This window comes from Salvelinus namaycush, chromosome 34, assembly GCF_016432855.1.
Source record: "Salvelinus namaycush isolate Seneca chromosome 34, SaNama_1.0, whole genome shotgun sequence".
Taxonomy (NCBI): domain Eukaryota; kingdom Metazoa; phylum Chordata; class Actinopteri; order Salmoniformes; family Salmonidae; genus Salvelinus; species Salvelinus namaycush.
Genome location: NC_052340.1, coordinates 35,529,627 through 35,554,068, shown reverse-complemented (window position 1 = coordinate 35,554,068; position 24,442 = coordinate 35,529,627). Strand labels below are relative to the sequence as shown.

The window sequence follows — 24,442 nt, the reverse complement described above, 5'->3', positions numbered from 1 at the left end:
TGCATGATGTTTCTTATTGATATTTTAATTGATCGTTGATTGTTTCTCATGGCTACAGCGCTGCTAAATGATCACACGTCTGATCTCAGAACGCTCTTGACTAAGTACAATCAACAACGCGCTCTGTCCGTCCGTCTGTCCGTCCGTCTGTCTGTAGACAAGGACACATAGTAACATAAACACTTCAGATAAATACACAACCTTATCCTGGAAACATGAGTGAGTGGTTGAAGGACTGTGTGTCTCGGTGTTTACCTTGGGTAAGAGTAGGATTTGTCTTCCACAATAACACACTTGAAGCTTCAACCTTGCATCCTGCTGAAGTGAAGTCATACACATTGCCCTGGCTGTGTCTGTGTTTTCGTGTGTTAGTGAGAGCAGAGAGGCAAGAGTGATATCATATTTCCTGTAATTATCTCAGGTGCTGGCCTAATGACTCCTTCCTGTTTAAAATGGAATAAAGATGATGACTGGTAACTGAGGCAATGTGATTGCCTGGGAATAGGGCTGATGTCGTGGGCTTGATTAGTTGCTGCTCGGAAGTCAGGTGACAGATGACCTTGGTGGGCCACATCTCTGTCTGTCTGTCTGTCTGTCTGTCTGTCTGTCTGTCTGTCTGTCTGTCTGTCTGTCTGTCTGTCTGTCTGTCTGTCTGTCTGTCTGTCTGTCTGTCTGTCTGTCTGTCTGTCTGTCTGTCTGTCTGTCTGTCTGTCTGTCTGTCTGTCTGTCTGTCTGTCTGTCTGTCTGTCTGTCTGTCTGTCTGTCTTTCTCTGTCTTTCTCTGTCTTTCTCTGTCTTTCTCTGTCTCTCTCCCTCTCTGTCTCTCTGTCTCTCTCTCTCTGTATCTCTCCTTCAATTCAATTAAATTCCATTTGTTTCATTGGTATGATGTGACAATGTACATATTGCCGAAAAGATTAAGTGATTAATTTACGATATTAACATAATTCAAATAGTAATAATCAAGATTGAAAATCAGTAACAACAATAATCAAGGGTAAAATAACCATACAATAGACAATAACAATAACAATAAGCATAGAGGACATGTGCAGGTTGATTGGTCTGTCAGACACTGTCCACCATTTTATGGCAGGCAGCAATGTAGTGCGCTGCCAACCCACAGCTCTCTGCGTCCTCCCCCAACAGGACGGGCAGCCTACTCTCATCAGAGAGGTCTTTGAAACCTTGAATAAGGGTTTCAAATTTGGGGAAATGACACTCTCTAATTGTTTTATATTTTTTTACATTGTGTCAGGAAATGCAGCTCCGTCTCAGGTTCTGCTGTGGTGCAGTGGTTGCACAGCCTTTCCTCTACAGGGAGCCAGGTTTTCCTGTGTCCACCCTTCTCAATGGCAAGGCTGTGCTCACTGAGCCTGTACTTTGTCAAGGTTTTTCTAAGGTTTTGATCAGTAACCATGGTCAAATAGTTTGTCACGGTGTACTGTCGATTTAGGGCCAGATAGCACTGCATTTTGCTTTGTGTTAGTGCTTGTGCTTCCCAATAAGCATTGTAGTTGTGTTTTGACTGTGTTGTAATTTGGTTTATTCTGATTGATTGGATGTTCTGGTCCTGAGGCTTCAGTGTGTTAGTAGAACAGGTTTGTGAACTCAGCCCCAGGACCAGCTGGATGAGGGGACTCTTTTCTTTGCTCAGCTCTTGGCATTGCAGGGTTTGGTAGTGATATGAGAGGGGGTCACTGTATTTTAGATGTTTCCAAAACTGAATTGCACTTTTTTAAGTTTTTATTATTAGTGGAGTTTGGCATAATTCTGCCCTGCATGCATTGTTTGTAGTTTTCTTCTGGACATGTAGGAGAATCTTACAAAACTCTACATGCAGGGTTTCAATGTAGTGTTTGTCCCATTGGGTGGAATCTTGTTTTGTAAGTGGTCCCCACACCGTGCTGCCATGATGTGCAATTGGTTCAATGACATATTCAATTACTTTTCTCCAAATTTTAATAGGTATTTCAATTTGAATTAGCTTTTTAATGGCGTGGGCCCAGGTCTGGCAGTACTGCTCTAGCAGGTCCAGGATCTGCTGTAGGCCATGTGCTGTGGGTGACAGCAGGCACAGGTCATCTGCGAAGAGTAGGCGTTTAACCTCTGAATTGTGGAGACGAACACCAGGGGCTGAAGATTTTTCTAGAATAGTGGCCAATTTGTTGATGTAAAGGCCCCGACCCAGGTTAAATAATGATGTTATTTTCTTGACAATTTTAATGCTGCTGTCACGTTCCTGACCTGTTTTCCCTTGTTTTTGTATTTGTTTAGTATGGTCAGGGCGTGAGTTGGGGTGGGCATTCTATGTTGTGTGTCTAGTTTGTCTGTTTCTGTGTTCAGCCTAATATGGTTCTCAATCAGAGGCAGCTGTCAATCGTTGTCCCTGATTGAGAATCATATATAGGTGGCTTGTTTTGTGTTGGGGATTGTGGGTGGTTGTTTCCTGTCTCTGTGTTTGTGTTCTGCACCAGATAGGACTGTCTCGGTTTTCACGTTTGTTGTTTTGTATTGTTGTAAGTGTTCACCGTTCGTTAAACTAAACATGTTGAACACTAACTGCGCTGCATTTTGGTCCTCTCCTTCATCCCAGGAAGAAAGCCGTTACAGAACCACCCACCAAACCCGGACCAAGCAGCAGCAGCAGGAGAGGCTGCAGCAGCAGCAGCAGCAGGAGAGGCTGCACTATTTGGAGGAATGGACATGGGAGGACGAATTAGACGGCAAAGGACCCTGGGCAGAGCCAGGGGAATATCGCCGCCCCAAAGAAGAGCTGGAGGCAGCGAAGGCGGAGAGGCGCTATTATGAGGCGCTAGCACGGCAGAGCGGCTGGAGGCCCGAGAGGCAGCCCCAAAAATTTCTTGGGGGGGGGGCACACGGGGAGTGTGGCAGAGTCAGGAGTCAGACCTTAGCCAACTCCCCCTGCTTACCGTAAGGAGCCGGTCAGGGCGGAATTGGAGGTGAGCGACGCAGAGACAGTGAAGGAGTTAATGGGGAAATTGGAGGAGAAAGTTATGAGGGAGGTGCTGGTTTGGTGCATGAGGCACGACATCCGCCCGACTGAACGTGTCGGGGAGTTGATGTCACCGGGAACAGCTCTCCATACTCGTCCTGAGGTGCTTGCTAGCCGTCTGGTTAAGACTGTGCCAGCCTCACGCACCAGGCCTCCTGTGCGCCTCCCTGGCCCTGCACGTCCTCTGCCAGCTCGGCGCTACAGCTCTCCCAGCCGTGCTTCCAGTAGAGAGAGAGGGCGTCGTACCGGGCAGGCACCGTGTTATGCGGTGGAGCGCACGGTGTCCCCGGTGCGTGTGCTTAGCCCGGTGCGCAACATCTCAGCTCCCCACATCTGCCGGGCCAGGGTGAAGATCCAGCCAGGGCGGATGGTGCCAGCCCTGCTCTCAAGACCTCCAGTGCGCCTTCACGGTCCGGTCTGTCCAGTACCACCAGTTTCCGGCACCACGCACCAAGCCTCCTGTGCGTCTCCAGAGTCCTGTATGCACTGTTCCTTCTCCCCGCACTCGCCCTGAGGTGCGTGCCCTCAGCCCGGTACCACCAGTTCCGGTACCACGCACCAGGCCAATAGTGCGCCTCGAGATTCCAGTGTGCCCTGTTCCTGCTCCCCGCACTAGCCTTGAGGTGCGTGTCTCCAGTCCGGTACCACCAGTTCCGGCACCACACACCAGGCCTACTGTGCGCCTCAGCAGGTCAGAGTCGGTCGTCTGCCCAGCGCCATCTGAGCCATCCGTCTGCCCAGCGCCATTAGAGCCATCCGTCTGTCCCGAGCCATTAGAGCCGCCTGTCTGTCCCGAGCCGTCAGAGCCGTCCGTCAGTCAGGAGCCGCTAGAGCCGTCCGTCAGTCAGGAGCCGCTAGAGCCGTCCGTCAGTCAGGAGCCGCCAGAGCCGCCAGCCAGTCAGGAGCTGCCGGAGCCGCCAGCCAGTCAGGAGCTGCCGGAGCCGCCAGCCAGTCAGGAGCTGCCGGAGCCGCCAGCCAGTCAGGAGCTGCCGGAGCCGCCAGCCAGTCAGGAGCTGCCAGAGCCGCCAGCCAGTCATGAGCTGCCCTCCAGTCATGAGCTGCCCTCCAGTCATGAGCTGCCCTCCAGTCATGAGCTGCCCTCCAGTCATGAGCTGCCCTCCAGTCATGAGCTGCCCTCCAGTCATGAGCTGCCCTCCAGTCATGAGCTGCCTTCCAGTCATGAGCTGCCCTTCAGTCATGAGCTGCCTTCCAGTCATAAGCTGCCTTCCAGTCATGAGCTGCCTTGCAGTCATGAGCTGCCTTGCAGTCATGAGCTGCCTTGCAGTCATGAGCTGCCTTCCAGTCATGAGCTGTCCTCCAGTCATGAGCTGCCCCTCAGCCCGGAGCTGCCATTAGTCCGGAGCTGCCCTTCAGTCCAGAGCTGCCTCTCTGTCCGGAGCTGCCCTTCAGTCCGGAGTTGCCCCTCTGTCCTGAGCTACCTCTCTGTCCTGAGCTACCTCTCTGTCCTGAGCTACCTCTCTGTCCTGAGCTACCTCTCTGTCCTGAGCTACCTCTCTGTCCTGAGCTACCTCTCTGTCCTGAGTTATCTCCTCTATTTAGGAGGGACCTTTGGGAAGGTTCCTAGACCAGGGTCGGGGGCGAGGGTCGCCACTCAAAGGACGCTAAGGAGGGGGACAAAGACAATGGTGGAGTGGTGTCCTCATCCTGCGCCGGAGCCGCCACCGCGGACAGATGCCCACCCAGACCCTCCCCTTGAGTTTTAGGGGTGCGCCCGGAGTTCGCACCTTGAGGGGGGGGTTCTGTCACGTTCCTGACCTGTTTTCCCTTGTTTTTGTATTTGTTTAGTATGGTCAGGGCGTGAGTTGGGGTGGGCATTCTATGTTGTGTGTCTAGTTTGTCTGTTTCTGTGTTCAGCCAACTATGGTTCTCAATCAGAGGCAGCTGTCAATTGTTGTCCCTGATTGAGAATCATATATAGGTGGCTTGTTTTGTGTTGGGGATTGTGGGTGGTTGTTTCCTGTCTCTGTGTTTGTGTTCTGCACCAGATAGGACTGTCTCGGTTTTCATGTTTGTTGTTTTGTATTGTTGTAAGTGTTCACAGTTCGTTAAATTAAACATGTTGAACACTAACTGCGCTGCATTTTGGTCCTCTCCTTCATCCCAGGAAGAAAGCCGTTACAGCTGCACGTATTACCAGTATCCATTGATTTAATTATGTCATATGTTTTACCCCTACACCACTTTCAATAACTTTGTAGAACAGTCCTGCATGCCAAATAGAATCAAATGCTTTTTGGAAGTCGATAAAGCAAGTATATATTTAGTTTTTCAATCAGGGGTGTAGGGTGTAAATATGATGTAAATATGACGTAAGTGTGATGTTTTGGTATACATCCAATTTGTATTTTACTCAAGACATTGTACTTATTCAGGAAGTTTAGAACTCTTACATTTATAATACTACAGAAAACCTTCCCCAGGTTAGTGTTCACACAAATGCCTCTAATTGTTAGGGTCAAATTTGTCGCCGTTCTTAAAAACTTCTTTGGGCTGCAAGCCCGATGTCGGTACACTTATGACAACAGCCAGCTCAAGTGCAGGGCGCGAAATTCAAAATATATTTTTTAGAAATATTTAACTTTCACACATTAACAAGTCCAATACAGCAAATGAAAGATAAACATCTTGTGAATCCAGCCAACATGTCCGATTTTTAAAATGTTTTACAGCGAAAACACCACGTATATTTATGTTAGCTCACCACCAAATACAAAAAAGGGCAGACATTTTTCACAGCACAGGTAGCAAGCACAAAACCAACCTAACTAACCAAGAACCAACCAAACTAACCAAGAAACAACTTCATCAGATGACAGTCTTATAACATGTTATTCAATAAATCTATGTTTTGTTCGAAAAATGTGCATATTTGAGCTATAAATCAGTTTTACATTGCAGCTACCATCACAGCTACCGTCAGAAATAGCACCGAAGCAGCCAGAGTAATTACAGACACCAACGTCAAATACCTAAATACTCATCATAAAACATTTCTGAAAAATACAAGGTGTACAGCAAATGAAAGACAGGCATCTTGTGATTCCAGCCAAAATTTCCGATTTCTTAAGTGTTTTACAGCGAAAACACAATATAGCATTATATTAGCTTACCAAAATAGCCAGAAACACAAGCCATTTACCAGCAGCAAAAGTTTGCGATCGTAACAAACCAGCAAAATATATTTAATTTTTGACTAACCTTGATAAGCTTCATCAGATGACATCAGGTTATACATACACTTATGTTTTGTTCGAAAATGTGCATATTTAGAGCTGAAATCAGTGGTTATACATTGTGCTAACGTAGCATCTTTTTCCCACAACGTCCGGATATTTTTCTGACTCACATATTCTGACCAAATAACTATTCATAAACATTACTAAAAAATACATGTTGTATAGGAAATGATAGATACACTAGTTCTTAATGCAATCGCCGTGTTAGAATTCTAAAAATAACTTCATTACGACATGCAGTTTACGTTATGGCGAGAGCGTGCCCAAAATCTGGGCGCAAACTACTAGTTCACATGTTCGACAGATATATGAAATAGCATCATAAAATGGGTCCTACTTTTGATGATCTTCCATCAGAATGTTGTACAAGGGGTCCTTTGTCCAGAACAATCGTTGTTTGGATTTAGAATGTCCTCTTCTCCAGTCAATTAGCACGGAAAGCTAGCAAAGTGGCGCGAAGCTCTCCTTCCTGAATAAACGCAGACAAAGCAACACGCCTAACGTCCCAAAAAAATTTCAATAATCTAATAAAACTATATTGAAAAAACATACTTTACGATGATATTGTCACATGTATCAAATAAAATCAAAAGCCGGAGATATTAGTCGTCTATAACGACAGCTTTACAGAAGGCAATACCAGGTCCCTTCTCGCGCGTTCCAGAAAACAGGAAATTGGGGTCACGTCATGCCAAGAGCTTTTATTCGACCTCAGATCATGTTATACACTCCATTTCTTCTCTCACTGCCTGTTGACATCTAGTGGAAGGCGTATGAAGTGCATGTATACTAATAAATATCAAGCACATTTATAGGCAGGCCCTAGAACAGAGCATCGATTTCAGATTTTCCACTTCCTGTGAGGAAGTTTGCTGCAAAATGAGTTCTGTTTTACTCACAGATATAATTCAAACGGTTTTAGAAACTAGAGAGTGTTTTCTATCCAATAGTAATAATAATATGCATATTGTACGAGCAAGAATTGAGTACGAGGCCGTTTGAAATGGGCACCTTTTATCCAGGCTACTCAATACTGCCCCTGCAGCCCAAAGAGGTTAAAGATTGGGGTTACGAGTCCCTGATTCCAGATGTCAGGGACATAACCTACACTCAGAATCAAATTAAACCGTTTTAATACAGCCAATTGTAGCTTTGCACCAGTGAATTTGAGCATATCTCTCTCTCTCTCTCTTTCTCTCTCTCTCTCTCTCTCTCTCTCTCTCTCTCTCTCTCTCTCTCTCTCTCTCTCTCTCTCTCTCTCTCTCTCTCTCTCTCTCTCTGTCTCTGTCTCTGTCTCTGTCTCTGTCTCTGTCTCTGTCTCTCTCTGTCTCTGTCTCTCTCTGTCTCTCTCTGCTCTCTCTCTCTCTGTCTCTCTCTGTCTCTTTCTCTCTCTCTGTCTCTTTCTCTCTCTGTCTCTCTCTGTCTCTTTCTCTCTCGGTCTCAGTCTTACTCTGTCTTTCTATTTTCATCACATTCTTATATCTTACCTCTTTCTTTCTCTGTTGCCTTAATATATTATTGTTTTTTTTCATGAACTCTTAGCTCTTCAAATCAGCCTCTATCCTTTCATCTCCTGTTCTCCATTGTCCTTTATGATTCTCCTCTCTCTCTCTCTCTCTCTCTCCCTCTCTCCCTCTCTCCCTCTCTAAAATTAATTTGCGTGTTCTTGTAAATTGGTTCTTAGTGACTATTGTCACTTGTGACTGCTGTATGTAATTAGAGAGAATAATGGAAAAAATATGATTTAATATCTCATTAACGGAAACATTTCAATTTACACAGAACCACTCAACACCACAGAACCAGCTCTGTGTGTGTGAATGCATAAGTGCATGCGTGTGTGTGTGTGTGCGTGCATGTGCGTTCATGTGTGAGTGTTTGTGTGTGTGTGTGTATGTGCGTGTGTGCGTGTGTGCACGTGTGCACGTGTGCACGTGTGTGTGTGTGTGTGTGTGTGTGTGTGTGTGTGTGTGTGTGTGTGTGTGTGTGTGTGTGTGTGTGTGTGTCGAGATTAATCAGCCCCTCATGTTGATGAACAGATAATATACTGTATGACTGTATAGTATAACAATAACAGTGGTATGTTCAAAAACAACATCTTTCAATCCTTCTACAAATCAATAGTTAGTTAGCAAAACACGACATGTTTCGTACTATTATGTTGTTGGAACATTTCTCCACAGAACAACAGACTATCTCTTCCTTAATGGATGTTAGTGGGAGACCTACAGTTGTAGTAAAAATAAGAAGAAGAAGAAGAAGAAGAAGAAGAAGAAGAAGAAGAAGAAGAAGAAGAAGAAGAAGCAGAAGAAGAAGAAGAAGCAGTAGAAGAAGAAGAAGCAGTAGAAGAAGAAGAAGAAGCAGAAGAAGAAGAAGAAGCAGAAGAAGAAGAAGAAGAAGCAGAAGAAGAAGAAGCAGTAGAAGAAGAAGAAGAAGAAGCTGAAGAAGAAGAAGAAGCAGAAGACGAATAAGCAGAAGAAGAAGAAAAAGCAGAAGAAGAAGAAAAAGCAGAAGAAGAAGAAGAAGAAGCAGAAGAAGAAGAAGCAGAAGAAGAAGAAAAAGCAGAAGAATGGTACTTCTCCCTCTTCTCTCTGAGACCTCCCTCCATTCCTGTCTCTCTCTCCCTCCCTCTGTTCTCTGTAACACAGTTTAATAGCTACTATGGCTCTCTCCTCAGACAGACCTCCTCAGACAGACCTCCTCAGACAGTCCTCCTCAGACAGACCTCCTCAGATAGTCCTCCTCAGACAGTCCTCCTCAGACAGTCCTCCTCAGACACTCCTCAGATAGTCCTCCTCAGAGTCCTCCTCAGACAGTCCTCCTCAGACAGTCATCCACATACAGTCCTCATCAGACAGTCCTCCTCAGAAAGTTATCCTCAGACAGTCCTCCTCAGACAGTCCTCCTCAGACAGACCTCCTCAGATAGTCCTCCTCAGAGTCCTCCTCAGACAGTCCTCCTCAGACAGTCATCCACATACAGTCCTCATCAGACAGTCCTTCTCAGAAAGTTATCCTCAGACAGTCCTCCTCAGACAGTCCTCCTCAGACAGACCTCCTCAGATAGTCCTCCTCAGAGTCCTCCTCAGACAGTCCTCCTCAGACAGTCATCCACATACAGTCCTCATCAGACAGTCCTCCTCAGAAAGTTATCCTCAGACAGTCCTCCTCAGACAGTCCTCCTCAGACAGTCCTCCTCAGACAGTCCTCCTCAGACAGACCTCCTCAGATAGTCCTCCTCAGAGTCCTCCTCAGACAGTCCTCCTCAGACAGACCTCCTCAGACAGTCCTCCTCAGACAGTCCTCCTCAGACAGTCCTCCTCAGACAGTCATCCACATACAGTCCTCATCAGACAGTCCTCCTCAGAAAGTTATCCTCAGACAGTCCTCCTCAGACAGTCCTCCTCAGACAGACCTCCTCAGACAGTCCTCCTCAGACAGTCCTCCTCAGACAGTCCTCCTCAGACAGTCCTCCTCAGACAGTCGCCATGTTGTCGTATTTGTTGTCGTTGTCGCAGATCATATTTAGCCAGACACTCAGCCATGGCAGATCATATTTAGCCAGACACTCAGCCATGGCAGATCATATTTAGCCAGACACTCAGCCATGGCAGGATCCTATCCACTAAGACAACCAAGAAACACAAAACACATCAAACACACTGAAAGATATGCGCACACTTTCACTGAATACAGCACAGACCAAACATACACATTACCAAAGCCTCCGCAAACAATCATACACGCACGCACGCACGCGCACACACACACACACACACACACATACACGCACGCACATACACAAATCATGTACATCTCATGCATTTAATCTCATGTGAGTGTATCATGTCAGTTCATGTCTATTCCTTTTTGTTTCTTTCTCTCAGAGAGGCGCTGACAGGCTTTTGTTAAGACAGATCACAGCGTATGAACACAGGAGCAGGCATGTGTGGAGACACGGGAGAGACAGCTCATCACGCCTCACTGTGTTCTAACTAATCAGCCTGGCAGTAAAACACTCACTGAACACTGAACACTCCTGTGGAAAAAAAGAGGAGAATATGGTTTTCACTCTTGGCCCTGGAGAGCTTGATTTGATTTGATACGAAGTCACCTGTCACGTTCTTTCAAAATCGAACCCAGAAGCAGACCAGGACAAGGAGAGTAGGAAGAAGGTGAGTATTTATTTACAAGTGAATATGAAGGTGTAGAAATATCCAGGTAGCGTAACGGGCAGCGGTGGTGAGTTGATGGGAGTGAATAGGTGGGTCCAAAGGAGTAGCGGAAGCCTCCGACGACCAGGCAGGAATGGGGTAAGTGATCCGGGTGAATAACTGAAGACAGAACAAACGGGGTTAAGTTTAAGGCAAGCAAGACGTACAAAACAACAAAACAAATACTATCAAGCTGGAGGCTGATACGCTGGCACAACATACTGTTTATGGCTAACGATCCGGCAGGGAATGGATGTCAGGTCCGGGCTTATGAAGAGGAGAGATGATGATCAGGACCAGGTGCACAGATAGCTGATGGGATACAGGTGCGGGTAATCTGAGATCTCCCAACTAGCTAAAACGCCCGGCAACCAGACAGGGTGCGTTCCAGGACACCGGAAAAACACTCCAGAACAGAACACAGGCAAAAACCAGACTCAGGAAACGGGATTCGTGACATCACCCGTGATACAAGTCAGTATTCGATGTCCATCCATGTCTGAGGACGTCGGGAGATGAGGTGGAAACCGGCCAATAAGGGCAACAGTTTGCACTGTTACCTTCAAGTAGGTTTTGGTTTTGCTAGAATGTTGTGGATGGGGATGGTGGCTAGACATTAGCATCTGCCTCTGATTCCTAAGGTTGAAAGTTCAAATCTAGTGATAGAAGTTGTTTTTGATATATTTGTTTTTAAGCCTATCGCAAACCTTGAAAAATATGAGTTAATGCCTAAACTGAACCTTAAACACTTTGAAATTTGACATTTGGAACAACTTTGTAATTGTATGTTTGAGAAACACAGTCCCACTGATGTGAGACTTTGAGAGCTGTTTGGGAGAACTACAGGATGAGCCTGAGATTATAGGTGCACGCACGCACGCACGCACGCACGCACGCACGCACGCACGCACGCACGCACGCACGCACGCACGCACGCACGCACGCACACACACACACACACACACACAGAGGACATTATCCTCCCCCCTGCTAAGAAGCTGTCTGTGTGTATCTGATGGATCGATGGTTGGCAGGGAGGATGGATTGTTGAACCCCACAGCTCTACCAACAGGGCCCAGATCCACAAAGCATCTCAGAAAAAGGTTCTAGGAATCCTGTTAAAACCTGTTTTAAGACAACAACAATTCCCAGCTCAGAGTAGGTTTTAGCAGTAGGTGTTAAGACACTGCCCAGACAAAGTCTGAGCCAGGAGTAAAATCAACTGTAACAAGTTTATCTCAGCTGGTCATCACAACAGTTTGAGGTACCGCAAAGAGAAGATAGTGTTGATGCTCATTGACATTTTGCAAATGATGGGGAATAACCAATCGTGATGAGACGATGAGTTCTGCGTTCTTCAGAAAGCTTCAGTGAATTTGACAGTATAACAAATGGTAAAACGCTTTATATAATTTTCACCTGACACAATCTATTAGCCTACTCTTAATTCTTGGCTAATATTCTGCCATGCATAATTAAAAAAATATATATTATTATGATTTTTTATAATTATACCTTTATATCAAGACGTATTTCACTCTTGTTTAACAACTAAATCTAAATCACTTTGGAACAGTTGGCATAAAATCCCTTGCCGATATTGCTGAATAAAATGTTTGAAAGATCTAACATTTTTATCAAACACAATCAAAGTTAACATAGGCCCTAGATGCTTTCCATTGCCCAACTTATAGTCATGAACTATGCTTAAGAATATGTTTATATTTTTTGAATAAAGTGATATTGCGCTCCAAAGGGTTAATTTGAAATAAGAGGATCATTAAATAATCAACAGCATGTACAGTAGGTCTAGAGATCATATGGAAATATCCAAACATTCTTTCAACACATTTCAGGAAAGTGACTGATCTTAATATTATCAAGACACCTGCTGGTAAGAAAAGCTCACGAGGTCACCTAAATATCTGTCGACTAGGTGGGGCTCTTTTGACTAAAGACGCTTTATGCATAGCTTTTATTTTGACCCAAAAGTGTAGGAGTAAAATGTCTCTATTCTGAGTAAAACGTCTCTGTTCTCAGCAGTTACAACCAAATGTTCTAGTCTAAGAGGCTTTGTGGATACGCCCCTGATCTCCAAAATGGTGGATCTGCTCTGTCAGTCCGTCCGTCAGTCCGTCCGCCCGCCCGCCCACCCTGCTGTCAGTCCGCCCGCCCACCCACCTGTCAGTCCATCTGTCAGTCCGTCTGTCCTCCCACCCACCCGTCCGACCGTCTGCCTGCCGCCCGCCTGTAAGTCTGTCCATCAGTCCGTCCGCCCACCCGCCTGCCAGTCCGTCCACCCACCCGCATGTCAGTCCGTCCATCAGTCTGTCCGTCCGCCTGCCTGTCAGTCCACCCGCCCGCCCGCCTGTCAGTCCGTCCGTCCACCCACCTGTCTGTTCGTCCATCCGCCCACCCACCTGTTAGTCCGCCCGCCTGTCAGTTCGTCCGTCTGTTAGTCTGTCCGTCTGCCCACCCGCCTTTTAGTACGTCCGTCTGTCCGTCCGCTCACCTGTCTGTCCGTCTGCCCGCCGCCTGTCAGTCCGTCCGTCCGTCCGCCCACCTGCCTGCCGTCCGCTCACCTGTCTGTCCGTCCGTCCGCCCACCCACCTCTCAGTCCGTCCGTCCGCCCACCCGTCTGTCAGTCCGTCCATCCGTATGTCTCCATTCTCTTTTCTTTCTTCTCTTCTCCAGTTCTGTTTAATTGTTCAGGTATGAAAAGTGACAAAGTTGAGATCTATCTCCCATCTCTTTCTCTCTGCCTTTCCTTCCATTGTGTCTCCCCATTTGTATTGATCAGTGACAGAATGTTCACAGTCAGCTCTGTGTGAAAGAAGAGTAAATAGAACTTGTTGTGGCATATTGTGTGTGTGTGTGTGTGTGTGTGTGTGTGTGTGTGTGTGTGTGTGTGTGTGTGTGTGTGTGTGTGTGTGTGTGTGTGTGTGTGTGTGTGTGTGTGTGTGCGTGTGTGCGTGTGTGTGTGTGTGTGTGTGTGTGTGTGTGTGTGTGTCTGACACTCTCTGCTAGTGAGTCTGTTGATGTCAGGGGATGACAGTTGCTGCCATGCTTGGTGAAAGAAGCACTGAAGGGGAAAGGAGAGAGAGACCTTTACTACGGTTCTTCTTCTCTACTCTTTCTATCCCTCTCTCTCTTCACCAGTGTCCATTTTCTCTGCTTTCTCCCTCTCAATATCTGCCATTCCAATCCTTCATCTCTGGGACACTGATGATAGAAAACACAAACACACGAACACACACACACACACACACACACACACACACACACACACACACACACACACACACACACACACACACACACACACACACACACACACACACACACACACACACACACACACACACACACACACACACACACAAACACATAGTACTAAGAGCTCTGAGACTGCTCTAGGAGATCCCATTCAGAAATCATTAACCTTCACAACTGAGCACACAGAGGACAGGAGAGAAAATGAGGCAAATCCAATAATACCACAGACTCAGAAGTAACAAGGTTTAACTGTGTGTGCTCCCAGGCTGATTCTTAACTAGGACCATACACAATGTACAGGGACTCTGTGTGCTTCCAGGCTTCTTAACTAGGACCAGACACAATGTACAGGGACTCTGTGTGCTTCCAGGCTTCATAACTAGGACCAGACACAATGTACAGGGACTATGTGTGCTTCCAGGCTTCATAACTAGGACCAGACACAATGTACAGGGACTCTGTGTGCTTCCAGGCTTCATAAACTAGGACCAGACACAATGTACAGGGACTCTGTGTGCTTCCAGGCTTCATAACTAGGACCAGACACAATGTACAGGGACTCTGTGTGCTTCCAGGCTTCATAACTAGGACCAGACACATTATACAGGGACGCTGTGTGCTTCCAGGCTTCATAACTAGGACCAGACACAATGTACAGGGACTCTGTGTGCTCCCAGGCTGCTTCATAACTAGGACCAGACACATTATACAGGGACGCTGTGTGCTTCCAGGCTTCATAACTACACTCTTAGAAAAAGGGGTTCCAAAAGGGTTCTTCGCTGTCCCCAATAGATAACCATTTTTGCATCCAGGTAGAACACATCTGTTGTAAGGGTTCTACCTGGAACCCAAAACGGTTCTACCCAGAACCAAAATGGTTCTTCAAAGGGTAATGGTTAGGGTTAAGCCGAAGAACCCTTTTAGGTTCTAGATAGCACCTTTTTTTCTTAGAGTATAGGTCCAGACTCCGATGTAATGTTTTGTATCAACAGTTGTTTTGAATTGGCTATTTGAGGTACTATTTATATACTGTAAAAATGGCTTTAGAATGTCCTGCCCACACAGATCTCATAGTCGAAAACATATCAACCTGGCCATTCATATAAACAGTATTCAAGAAGATGCAGATAGAGGAGAAACAGAATGGCATGTTTGTATAGATGAACTACCGTTTTGTTTAAAGTCCATAACTAGAAAATCCCACCCGATCTTCCATATTACCTGATAGCTGATCCACCACAACACACGTACAGATGTAGGATCTTAATTTGATCTCTCTGTTGTGGATGAGCATTTTCCTGCAGATAAGCTTTGTGTTTTAACATAAATTCACTGGAAACCCACATTTTTTAAATTTAACCTATATTTAACTAGGCAAGTCAGTTAAGAACAAATTCTTATTTTCAATGATGGTCTACAGTGGGTTAACTGCCTTGTTCAGGGGCAGAATGACAGATTTTTACCTCGTCAGCTCTGGGATTTCGATCTTTCAACCTTTCGGTTACAAGTCTAACGCTCTAACCACTAGACTACCTGCCACCCCGCATTATAGACTACACATTCAAATGTTGTTGCTGCAGGTTTATTTTACTGTGGCAATACTGGTCAAATTAAGATCCCACACTTGTATGTAACATGATGGGAGTCATCATATTAGAATTGGGTAATAATGTGTTAGCCTTCAGATCTAGGAGAGAGAGAGAGAGTGTGTGTGGGGGGGGATTAATAAAGCTATGGTAATTTCATAATCCTGTATAATTTTCTGCCACTCAAATTCTTGTTTTTTTGTGTCTATGGGTTGTCTGTGTTTGCAGTATGCTGTAGTTTAAGTGCCATTACCACCACTTTATGTAGACCTGCTCACTTCCATTTGCCTTCCATTCCATCTAGTAATTCTATCACTCATAGTTTCCATCTCTCCCTGCTCAAATGTTCCATTTTGCTTTTGATTCACATTTATCCGAGACGTGAGAAGTGGAGTGGAGTGGAGTGGAGTGGAGTGGAGTGGAGAGGAGAGGAGAAGAGAGGAGAGGAGAGGAGAGGAGAGGAGAGGAGAGGAGAGGAGAGGAGAGGAGAGGAGAGGAGAGGAGAGGAGAGGAGAGGAGAGGAGAGGAGAGGAGAGGAGAGGAGAGGAGAGGAGAGGAGAGGTCAGTTTTTTGATGCAGCTCTGATTGATTGGTTGAGATGGAATGGCGAATGGGAGTGGAATGTGGTAGGACTGGGGGGGTTAAGATGGAATGGCGAAAGGGAGGGGAATGTGGTGGGGGCTATAATAACATATGCTTAGATAGGTGTAGGGATGATGGGTGTCGAGTGGATCTGTGTGGAGAGTAACTGTCCTTTAAAAAACAGTGTTGGTTTATGTCTGTGTTGACGAATGATCTTTCCGCTACTCATCCACATTCAAACAAAACACACACACACATCCACTCATATATTCACACACAGTTTGACATACAGCCTGGACCTATCTTCTCCGTAAAGTACTGTGCTCTGCTTTAAACCATTCGGTGTGGAGTAACTAAATCACTGAGCATTAGCTAGAGACCTATATAAGACCCAAACCATACCATACCCTGCGGCCTGAGAGGAAGCTAAAGAAATTGACAAATAGGATAGGAGAGGGAGGAGAGATATGAGGAAAAGGAGGTGAAGCACATTCCTCCGTTCAAATCAAAAGTAGGGCAGTTTGTCTGTCTGTCTGTTAGACGTAAGATATGTGGCCCAGGAGTTGACAGGGTAATACATCTGGGGATACACACACACACACACACACACACACACACACACACACACACACACACACACACACACACACACACACACACACAATGGCACAGAAGTAAAATATGAGCGAAGCCCGGGCAGTGGCAGGCTAAAGTACCTGAGGAAATATTGACCTTTAGTTTGTGATGGAGGTTGGTAGAAAGGGGCTGAGATGGGAATGCTAGCTGTTTTAAGGTGTGTTTCAGACAGACATAGTGGGCTTCCAATGGATCTATATGGACCAAGCTGTAGTCATCACTCACTAGTCATCTAAGGTGATAGACAGAGTACGCCAGACATCTGACTTTAACATATGGTAATCATAACAGATGAGGTGTATGTGTCTGTGTGTACTATATAGAGGGGTATATGCTCTAGTCTAGTGAATGTACACGTGGAGGCAGACACACACACACACACAAATACATACACTCACAGAGAGACACACACAAATACATACACTCACAGAGAGACACACACAAATACATACACTCACAGAGAGACACACACAAATACATACACTCACAGAGAGACACACACAAATATACACACTCACAGAGAGACACACACAAATACATACACTCACAGAGAGACACACACACAAATACATACACTCACAGAGAGACACACACACAAATACAAACACTCACAGAGAGACACACACAAATACATACACTCACAGAGAGACACACACAAATACATACACTCACAGAGAGACACACACAAATACATACACTCACAGAGAGACACACACACACACACACACACACACACACACACACACACACACACACACACACACACACACACACACACACACACACACACACACACACACACACACACACTTGATTTGATGTGCTATCTCTAATGCTTACATATACAGTGATGTCATAAATTACTGTATATGCCTGCACCAGAGCCACACACACATTCCATATTTGATTGTCACTTCATGAAAATGCATGCATCATATGTTCATCACTATGCACTAACAAACTACAGTCCAACAGATTTATCATCATATGGAGAAAAACATTAACAATCCTATCATTTCTCCATAACTCACAGTCTAATATATTATTGAACTAACATGATGACGAACACCATTTATCTCCAATAGAGTGTGTGTGTGTGTGTGTGTGTGTGTGTGAGAGAGAGAGAGACAGAGAGAGAGGGGCAGAGAGAGAGAGAGAGAGAGAGAGAGAGAAAGAAAGAGAGAGAGAGAGAGAGAGAGAGAGCGAGAGAGAGAGAGAGAGAGAGAGAGAGAGAGAGAGAGAGAGAGAGTTATTTGTTTGCCTGCATTGTTTTATGCCTAAAGCTCTTTCTGTTTCTGTGTGTACATATTATCCTTTGGGGCACCGGCAAAATGTCCCCACTTGTCAAATGTTCCCTGTTTTACTATCCTTGTAAGGACATTTGGATCCCAATAGGATAATACAGTTTTTTACGATTGCTGACACACTACAATTTAACTTTTCCCACAATTAGCAAAACCTTACACTCAAGGAGCAAAACACAAGGCTAGATTTGCACAACTGTAAGCACATTGTCAGCTTCACACTATTTGCAAAACATTACACAGTGATTTGCAAAACACTAAACACACTTGTATACATCAGACACAGAAGTATATCATAATGTCACTTCCTTGCAATTCAAAAGCACTGACTGTCAAATTACCACACCTATGAGCCAATCTGTTAAACACAGCCATCAGTTGCACAAACACATGATTGCTAAATTGTAGACACACCAATCAGGTTTAAGCACTATAAAAATGCAGCAGGTAGGTTCAACCAAAATGGAAGGAGTCAGAAGAAGAGTGAGGGTGAGAGGAGGAGTACACAGAGAAGGAGGTAGAGGAAGAGGCAGAGGCCGAGGCAGAGGCCGAGTCAGAGTCAGAGGTCGAGGAAGACCTGAAGCAGGAGGAGAATGTGCACAAAGAAGAAGAGGACCAAACTTATCAAATGACATTCGTGCAACACTAGTGGACCATGTTGTGAACCACGGATTGACGCTGAGGGAGGCTGGACTGAGAGTTCAGCCAAATCTTAGCAGATATACAGTGGCATCTGTCATAATGTCACTTTTCGACAGGAAAACAGGTCAAAGAAGATCTGTCTACAGTTACAGTAATCAGCCGCTTATTGTATGCACCATATCAGCACTTGTGATACCCCTTCCTGTGACATTGTCCAGTAAGTTACATGTATTATTCTCTACATAGGATTGAGGGTCGGGAACGACAAGGAGGAAGGGGGCCCATATTCACACAAGAACAAGAGAGAGAGATAATAGACATGGTTTTGGCCAATAATGCTATCAGGCTCAGAGAACTACAAGCCAACATTATCGGTGACCATGCCATTTTCAATAATGTCCATCAGGTCTCTCAGTCAACACTGGAACGCATCCTGAAAAGACATCAGGTTGAAATGAAACAACTTTATCGAGTGCCTTTTGAGCGGAATTCAGAGAGGGTCAAACGGCTGCGGCATGAGTATGTGGAGGTTTGTATTGTTCACTTTAGCACTGTGATGTTGCATACTGCACACAGGACTTCTTTACATTGACTGTATACTAGACCTATCCTGAACTACACAATCTTGTCTTTCACTGTATTTCAGGGAGTTTTGCAGATGGATGCTGAGGAAATCCTGCATGAATTCATATACTGTATACTGATGAGGTAGGGTTCAACCTCACAAAAGCAAGAAGGCGAGGCAGAAATATCATTGGCCACAGGGCTATAATCAATGTCCCAGGGCAACGTGGGGATAACATCACCCTTTGCGCTGCCATTTCACAGCATGGGGTTGTCCTCCATCATGCCAAAATGGGCCTTTACAACACACCTCACATTCTCACATTTTTGGACCGATTGCACCACATCGTCACAGTAGGTAATGAAATGCACCAGATGCAATACACGGTCTTCTGGGACAATGTGTCATTCCACCGCTCTGCTTTGGTCCAGAACTGGTTTCAACACCATCCACAGTTGACAGTACTATACCTTCCACCATACTCTCCGTTTCTAAACCCTATCGAAGAGTTTTTCTCTGCATGGCGGTGGAAGGTTTACGATCTCCAGCCCCAGGCTCAGGTACCCCTCATTCAGGCCATGGAGGACGCCTGTGACCAAGTCGACGGCGCAGCTGTGCAAGGATGGATTCGACATTCAAGACGGTTCTTCCCGCGTTGTCTTGCTAATGACGATATTGCTTGTGATGTTGATGAAATTCTCTGGCCAGATCCAGCTAGGCGAAGAGATAATGTATAGTATGTTTACTGTAGTATTTTCTGTACAATATTGTCAGTTTTTTTCTGATAATTTTTTATTTGTTGTTGTTGTTATTTACTGTAATTGTAACCTGTACTGGATACAGTATTTTAAGTTTGTCTGTTGTTTGCTGAGCTAACAGTGTTATGCACACTACTGTAGTAGCATGAAAACTGGGACATGTTTTGTTGTGATTCTCCATGTTGACATGTTGACTGATTTGGGTATATGGAGAGAAATAAATGATATTTTCCTCAGTCTGCAGCGTTGGTCTTGTGTAGTGTTTGTATAGTTGCACTTTCTCTGTGTACTTCATTTACACTACTCTAATCACTGACAATTAGACTTGCTAAAAGTGTTTTAGGTTAGCAACAGCAGTGTGTAACTGGTTCAAAAAGATTGAAGTCATATGAAATGTGTGTGTTTCGTATGGTAACAAAATATTATTTTTATGAAGTCGTGTATAGTTTTGACAAAAGTGTTCCATTTTGCAAATGATCTGAAGTGTTGTGCTACTTTGGTGTAGGGTTGTGCTAATTGTGTGTAGTGTTTTGACAAACCGGGCCCTGTTTTCAAAATTGTGCTTAAACAATTGAAAAAAACTGTAAAGCTACACACACACACACACACGTACACACACACACGTACAAACAGACACACACTCAGTATCCCCAGAGGGGGTGACTCCTTCATCTCATCGATCAAATGAATTGACCTGTTAGTAATGGCCACAATATAAACAGGCCGTGCTGAAGCAAACAGATCCCTGGGTCTTGTCTCACAAACAGTGTTGAGAAGGCAGAAAGAGGGAGTAAGAGATGCACAGAAAGAGGGACGGAAGAAAGACTGGGATAGGAGAGAAAGAGCGTTAGACTGAGATAGAAGAGGGAGAGAGGAAGAGAAAGAGAGAAGAAAGGATATAGGGATAGGAGAGAAAGAATGAGTGAGAAAGAGAGAGAGATAGACAAGTGATATAAGAGAGACAGGGGAATATATAGAGATATATAAAGAGAGTTTGAGTTTTAAATAACCTTTATGGTGTCTGGGAACCCACAACACAATAACCACTCAAACTACAAAGCAGATCTCATGGGCATCTGAATCAGTCCAAATGACCACTTGTACTGTAGCCTTCCCAGGGGTGTTCAGGCTAAACAAGGTAGCCTTCCCAGGGGTGTTCAGGCTAAACAAGGTAGCCTTCCCAGGGGTGTTCAGGCTAAACAAGGTAGCCTTCCCAGGGGTGTTCAGGCTAAACAAGGTAGCCTTCCCAGGGGTGTTCAGGCTAAACAAGGTAGCCTTCCCAGGGGTGTTCAGGCTAAACAAGGTAGCCTTCCCAGGGCTGTCCAGGCTAACCAAGCCTTCCCAGGGGTGTCCAGGCTAACCAAGCCTTCCCAGGGGTGTCCAGGCTAACCAAGCCTTCCCAGGGGCGTCCAGGCTAACCAAGCCTTCCAGGGGCGTCCAGGCTAACCAAGCCTTCCCAGGGCTGTCCAGGCTAACCAAGAGAGAAAGGATTTTACGGTTTCCTTTTTTCATCAAGGCTTAAAGATCTGCCAACTGCTCACGTGGACAGGAGAATGCTATCTGCCCGAAGGCTGTCACATGATCTACTGTCCCAACAATGTTGTGAATCTGTAGTTTACACTGAGTGTCTGTGAATCCCCTCAGCACAGTCTTCTTCTCCTCATTTCCCTCTTTCACCTTCGTCCCCAGATGGGAGGAGCAGCAGTGTATTGATTTCTGCAGGTCAGACCCTGCCAGACACACCTTCTGTACAGGATCATTGGGAGGCTGTTCTTTGTCCACCAGGTAGAAGCGATAACCTCCTGGGTCCTCAGCCAGATAGAGGCCCTTTCCAACCCCAGTGAGGGGCCAACCAAGCAGCTTAGCATTGCTGACAGCCTGGCTAGACTGCAGAGTCAAACCGAGGAAGTCGTTGCCTAGGCGATATTCTCCCACTCTATAATTGTAGATCAGTTCAGCCACACAGTCATCATACTCTGGCTCCAAGCTGACCATTGTCTTGCTCTATTTTCCATCATAAGGGCCCTTACAAGTTGCCTTACATCCTTCTTCCAACTCTTTGTGACGCAAAATCGTCATGCTGAGCACATCTCTGTAAAAGGTGACTGTTTTGCTTCTGTCACCTACTTTGAAAACAAAATGCAAGGCTCGCCTCAAAGCCAATATAACCCATGTGAGTTTGCTTATGTACCACACGATTATACATCACACTCAGTTTGTCTACTTTGATTAAGGATCCTTGCAATTGATTGTCATATAGAAAAGAGAAAAGAAAAACCGAAGAAACAACAGAGAAACAAGACTTTGAGAAAAAACACCCTATGAGGCATCATCATTATCATTGTTTTAATTTTCCCTTAACCTTACCACTTTTCCCACTACCTTTTGCTGCCGTGACAGCAGTAACAAATTATCTCAAGCGGAAACGCTTCTTCACATTCAACTGATCTAACCCCACCGTCTTCTGTAACACCACAGCTGACCTCAACATCACAGAATTCTGCCTATTTGACAGATTTCCCAAAAGTCTGAACCAGGAACCCATTTACCTGGGGCGGCAGATAGCCTAGTGGTTAGAGCGTTGGGCCAGTAACCGAAAGGTTGCTAGATTGAATCCCCGAGCTGACAAGGTAAAAATATGTCGTTCTTCCCCTGAACAATGAATTCGTTGTAAATAAGAATTTGTTTTTAAAACTGACTTGCCTAGTTAAATAAAGATTCAATAAAACACCTCCTCTAGATTGTAAATTGCGTTGTCACCAGCTGCTCTCATATCAAACGAGATGTTCATATCCTGATCCTGATCCTCCTCAACTGAGGCCACAGACACCTGACTCCTCTCAACACTCCCCACTTGCACCCCATCACTCGTACCAGGCATCTCCTAAACTACCTGGGAGACTAGCCTCACCTGAACCCCATCACTCGTACCAGGCATCTCCTAAACTACCTGGGAGACTAGCCTCACCTGAACCCCATCACTCGTACCAGGCATCTCCTAAACTACCTGGGAGACTAGCCTCACCTGAACCCCATCACTCGTAGTGGACATCTCCTCCACTACCTGGGAGACTAGCCTCACCTGAACCCCATCACTCGTAGTGGACATCTCCTCCACTACCTGGGAGACTAGCTCCACCTGAACCCCATCACTCGTAGTGGACATCTCCTCCACTACCTGGGAGACTAGCCTCACCTGAACCCCATCACTCGTAGTGGACATCTCCTCCACTACCTGGGAGACTAGCTCCACCTGAACCCCATCACTCGTAGTGGACATCTCCTCCACTACCTGGGAGACTAGCTCCACCTGAACCCCATCACTCGTAGTGGACATCTCCTCCACTACCTGGGAGACTAGCTCCACCTGAACCCCATCACTCGTAGTGGATATCTCCTCCACTACCTGGGAGACTAGCCTCACCTGAACCCCATCACTCGTAGTGGACATCTCCTCCACTACCTGGGAGACTAGCTCCACCTGAACCACTCCTGTACCCCATAACTCGTAGTGGGCATCTCCTCACCAGTCTGGGGAAATGGCTCCCCAAATCTGTCCTTACCTCCTACAACAATATGTTTCAGGTGCTATGTTCCCCTCTGGTACAATCTGCAACTCAGTACCCTCAACACAGACAACTTGTTCCTAAGCAACAGGTGCTTGTGACTGCTCTACCACTTTCGGTCCACCTCTCCCTACATCAGTGGGCCCAGGCGTTACGAGGACCACCTGTGTCCCTCCCTCCGCCTTCTCCCTTTTCGGGAAAGCATGTCGCTTATGGCCAACATCCCCACACTCAAAAGCCATGTACAGTCTGGTGTCATACTTGACTTTAAACGATAACTCCAAAGTCTGCTCCGGTGAGTCCAAAAACATAAACACCTGTCGCCGAAACGACATAATCTGTTTCAGAGCCGGGTGTTAGAAACGACATAATCTGTTTCAGAGCCGGGTGTTAGAAACAACATAACCTGTTTCAGAGCCGGGTGTTAGAAACGGCATAACCTGTTTCAGAGCCGGGTGTTTAAAACGACATAACCTGTTTCAGAGCCGGGTGTTTAAAACGACATAACATGTTTCAGAGCCGGGTGTTTGAAACGACATAACCTGTTTCAGAACCGGGTGTTTAAAACGACATAATCTGTTTCAGAGCCGGGTGTTAGAAACGGCATAACCTGTTTCAGAGCCGGGTGTTTAAAACGACATAACCTGTTTCAGAGCCGGGTGTTTGAAACGGCATAACCTGTTTCAGAGCCGGGTGTTTGAAACGACATAACCTGTTTCAGAGCCGGGTGTTTGAAACGACATAACCTGTTTCAGAGCCGGGTGTTTGAAACGACATAACCTGTTTCAGAGCCGGGTGTTTAAAACGACATAACCTGTTTCAGAGCCGGGTGTTTGAAACGACATAACCTGTTTCAGAGCCGGGTGTTTGAAACGACATAACCTGTTTCAGAGCCGGGTGTTTGAAACGACATAACCTGTTTCAGAGCCGGGTGTTTAAAACGACATAACCTGTTTCAGAGCCGGGTGTTTAAAACAACATAACTTCCCAAAGCGCATTATCTCGCGCTCCAACAGCTCATTGGAAATAAACGGCGGTACAT

At 45.7% G+C, this 24,442-nt stretch overlaps 1 protein-coding gene and 1 pseudogene across 1 annotated transcript in view; one reads left to right on the top strand and one right to left on the bottom strand.

Annotated features, from left to right (window-relative positions):
- Positions 1–12,912, top strand: part of LOC120028506 (putative uncharacterized protein DDB_G0286901) — a 24,392-nt gene extending 11,480 nt beyond the window's left edge. Inside the window, exon 3 of the mRNA XM_038973703.1 lies at positions 12,606–12,912. Within this exon, the coding sequence (XP_038829631.1) occupies positions 12,606–12,912 (307 nt within the window). The remainder of the gene's footprint in view (positions 1–12,605) is intronic.
- Positions 12,913–20,881: 7,969 nt separating this feature from the next.
- LOC120028505 lies at positions 20,882–23,285 on the bottom strand (annotated as a pseudogene).
- Between the last annotated feature and the right edge of the window lie 1,157 nt (positions 23,286–24,442).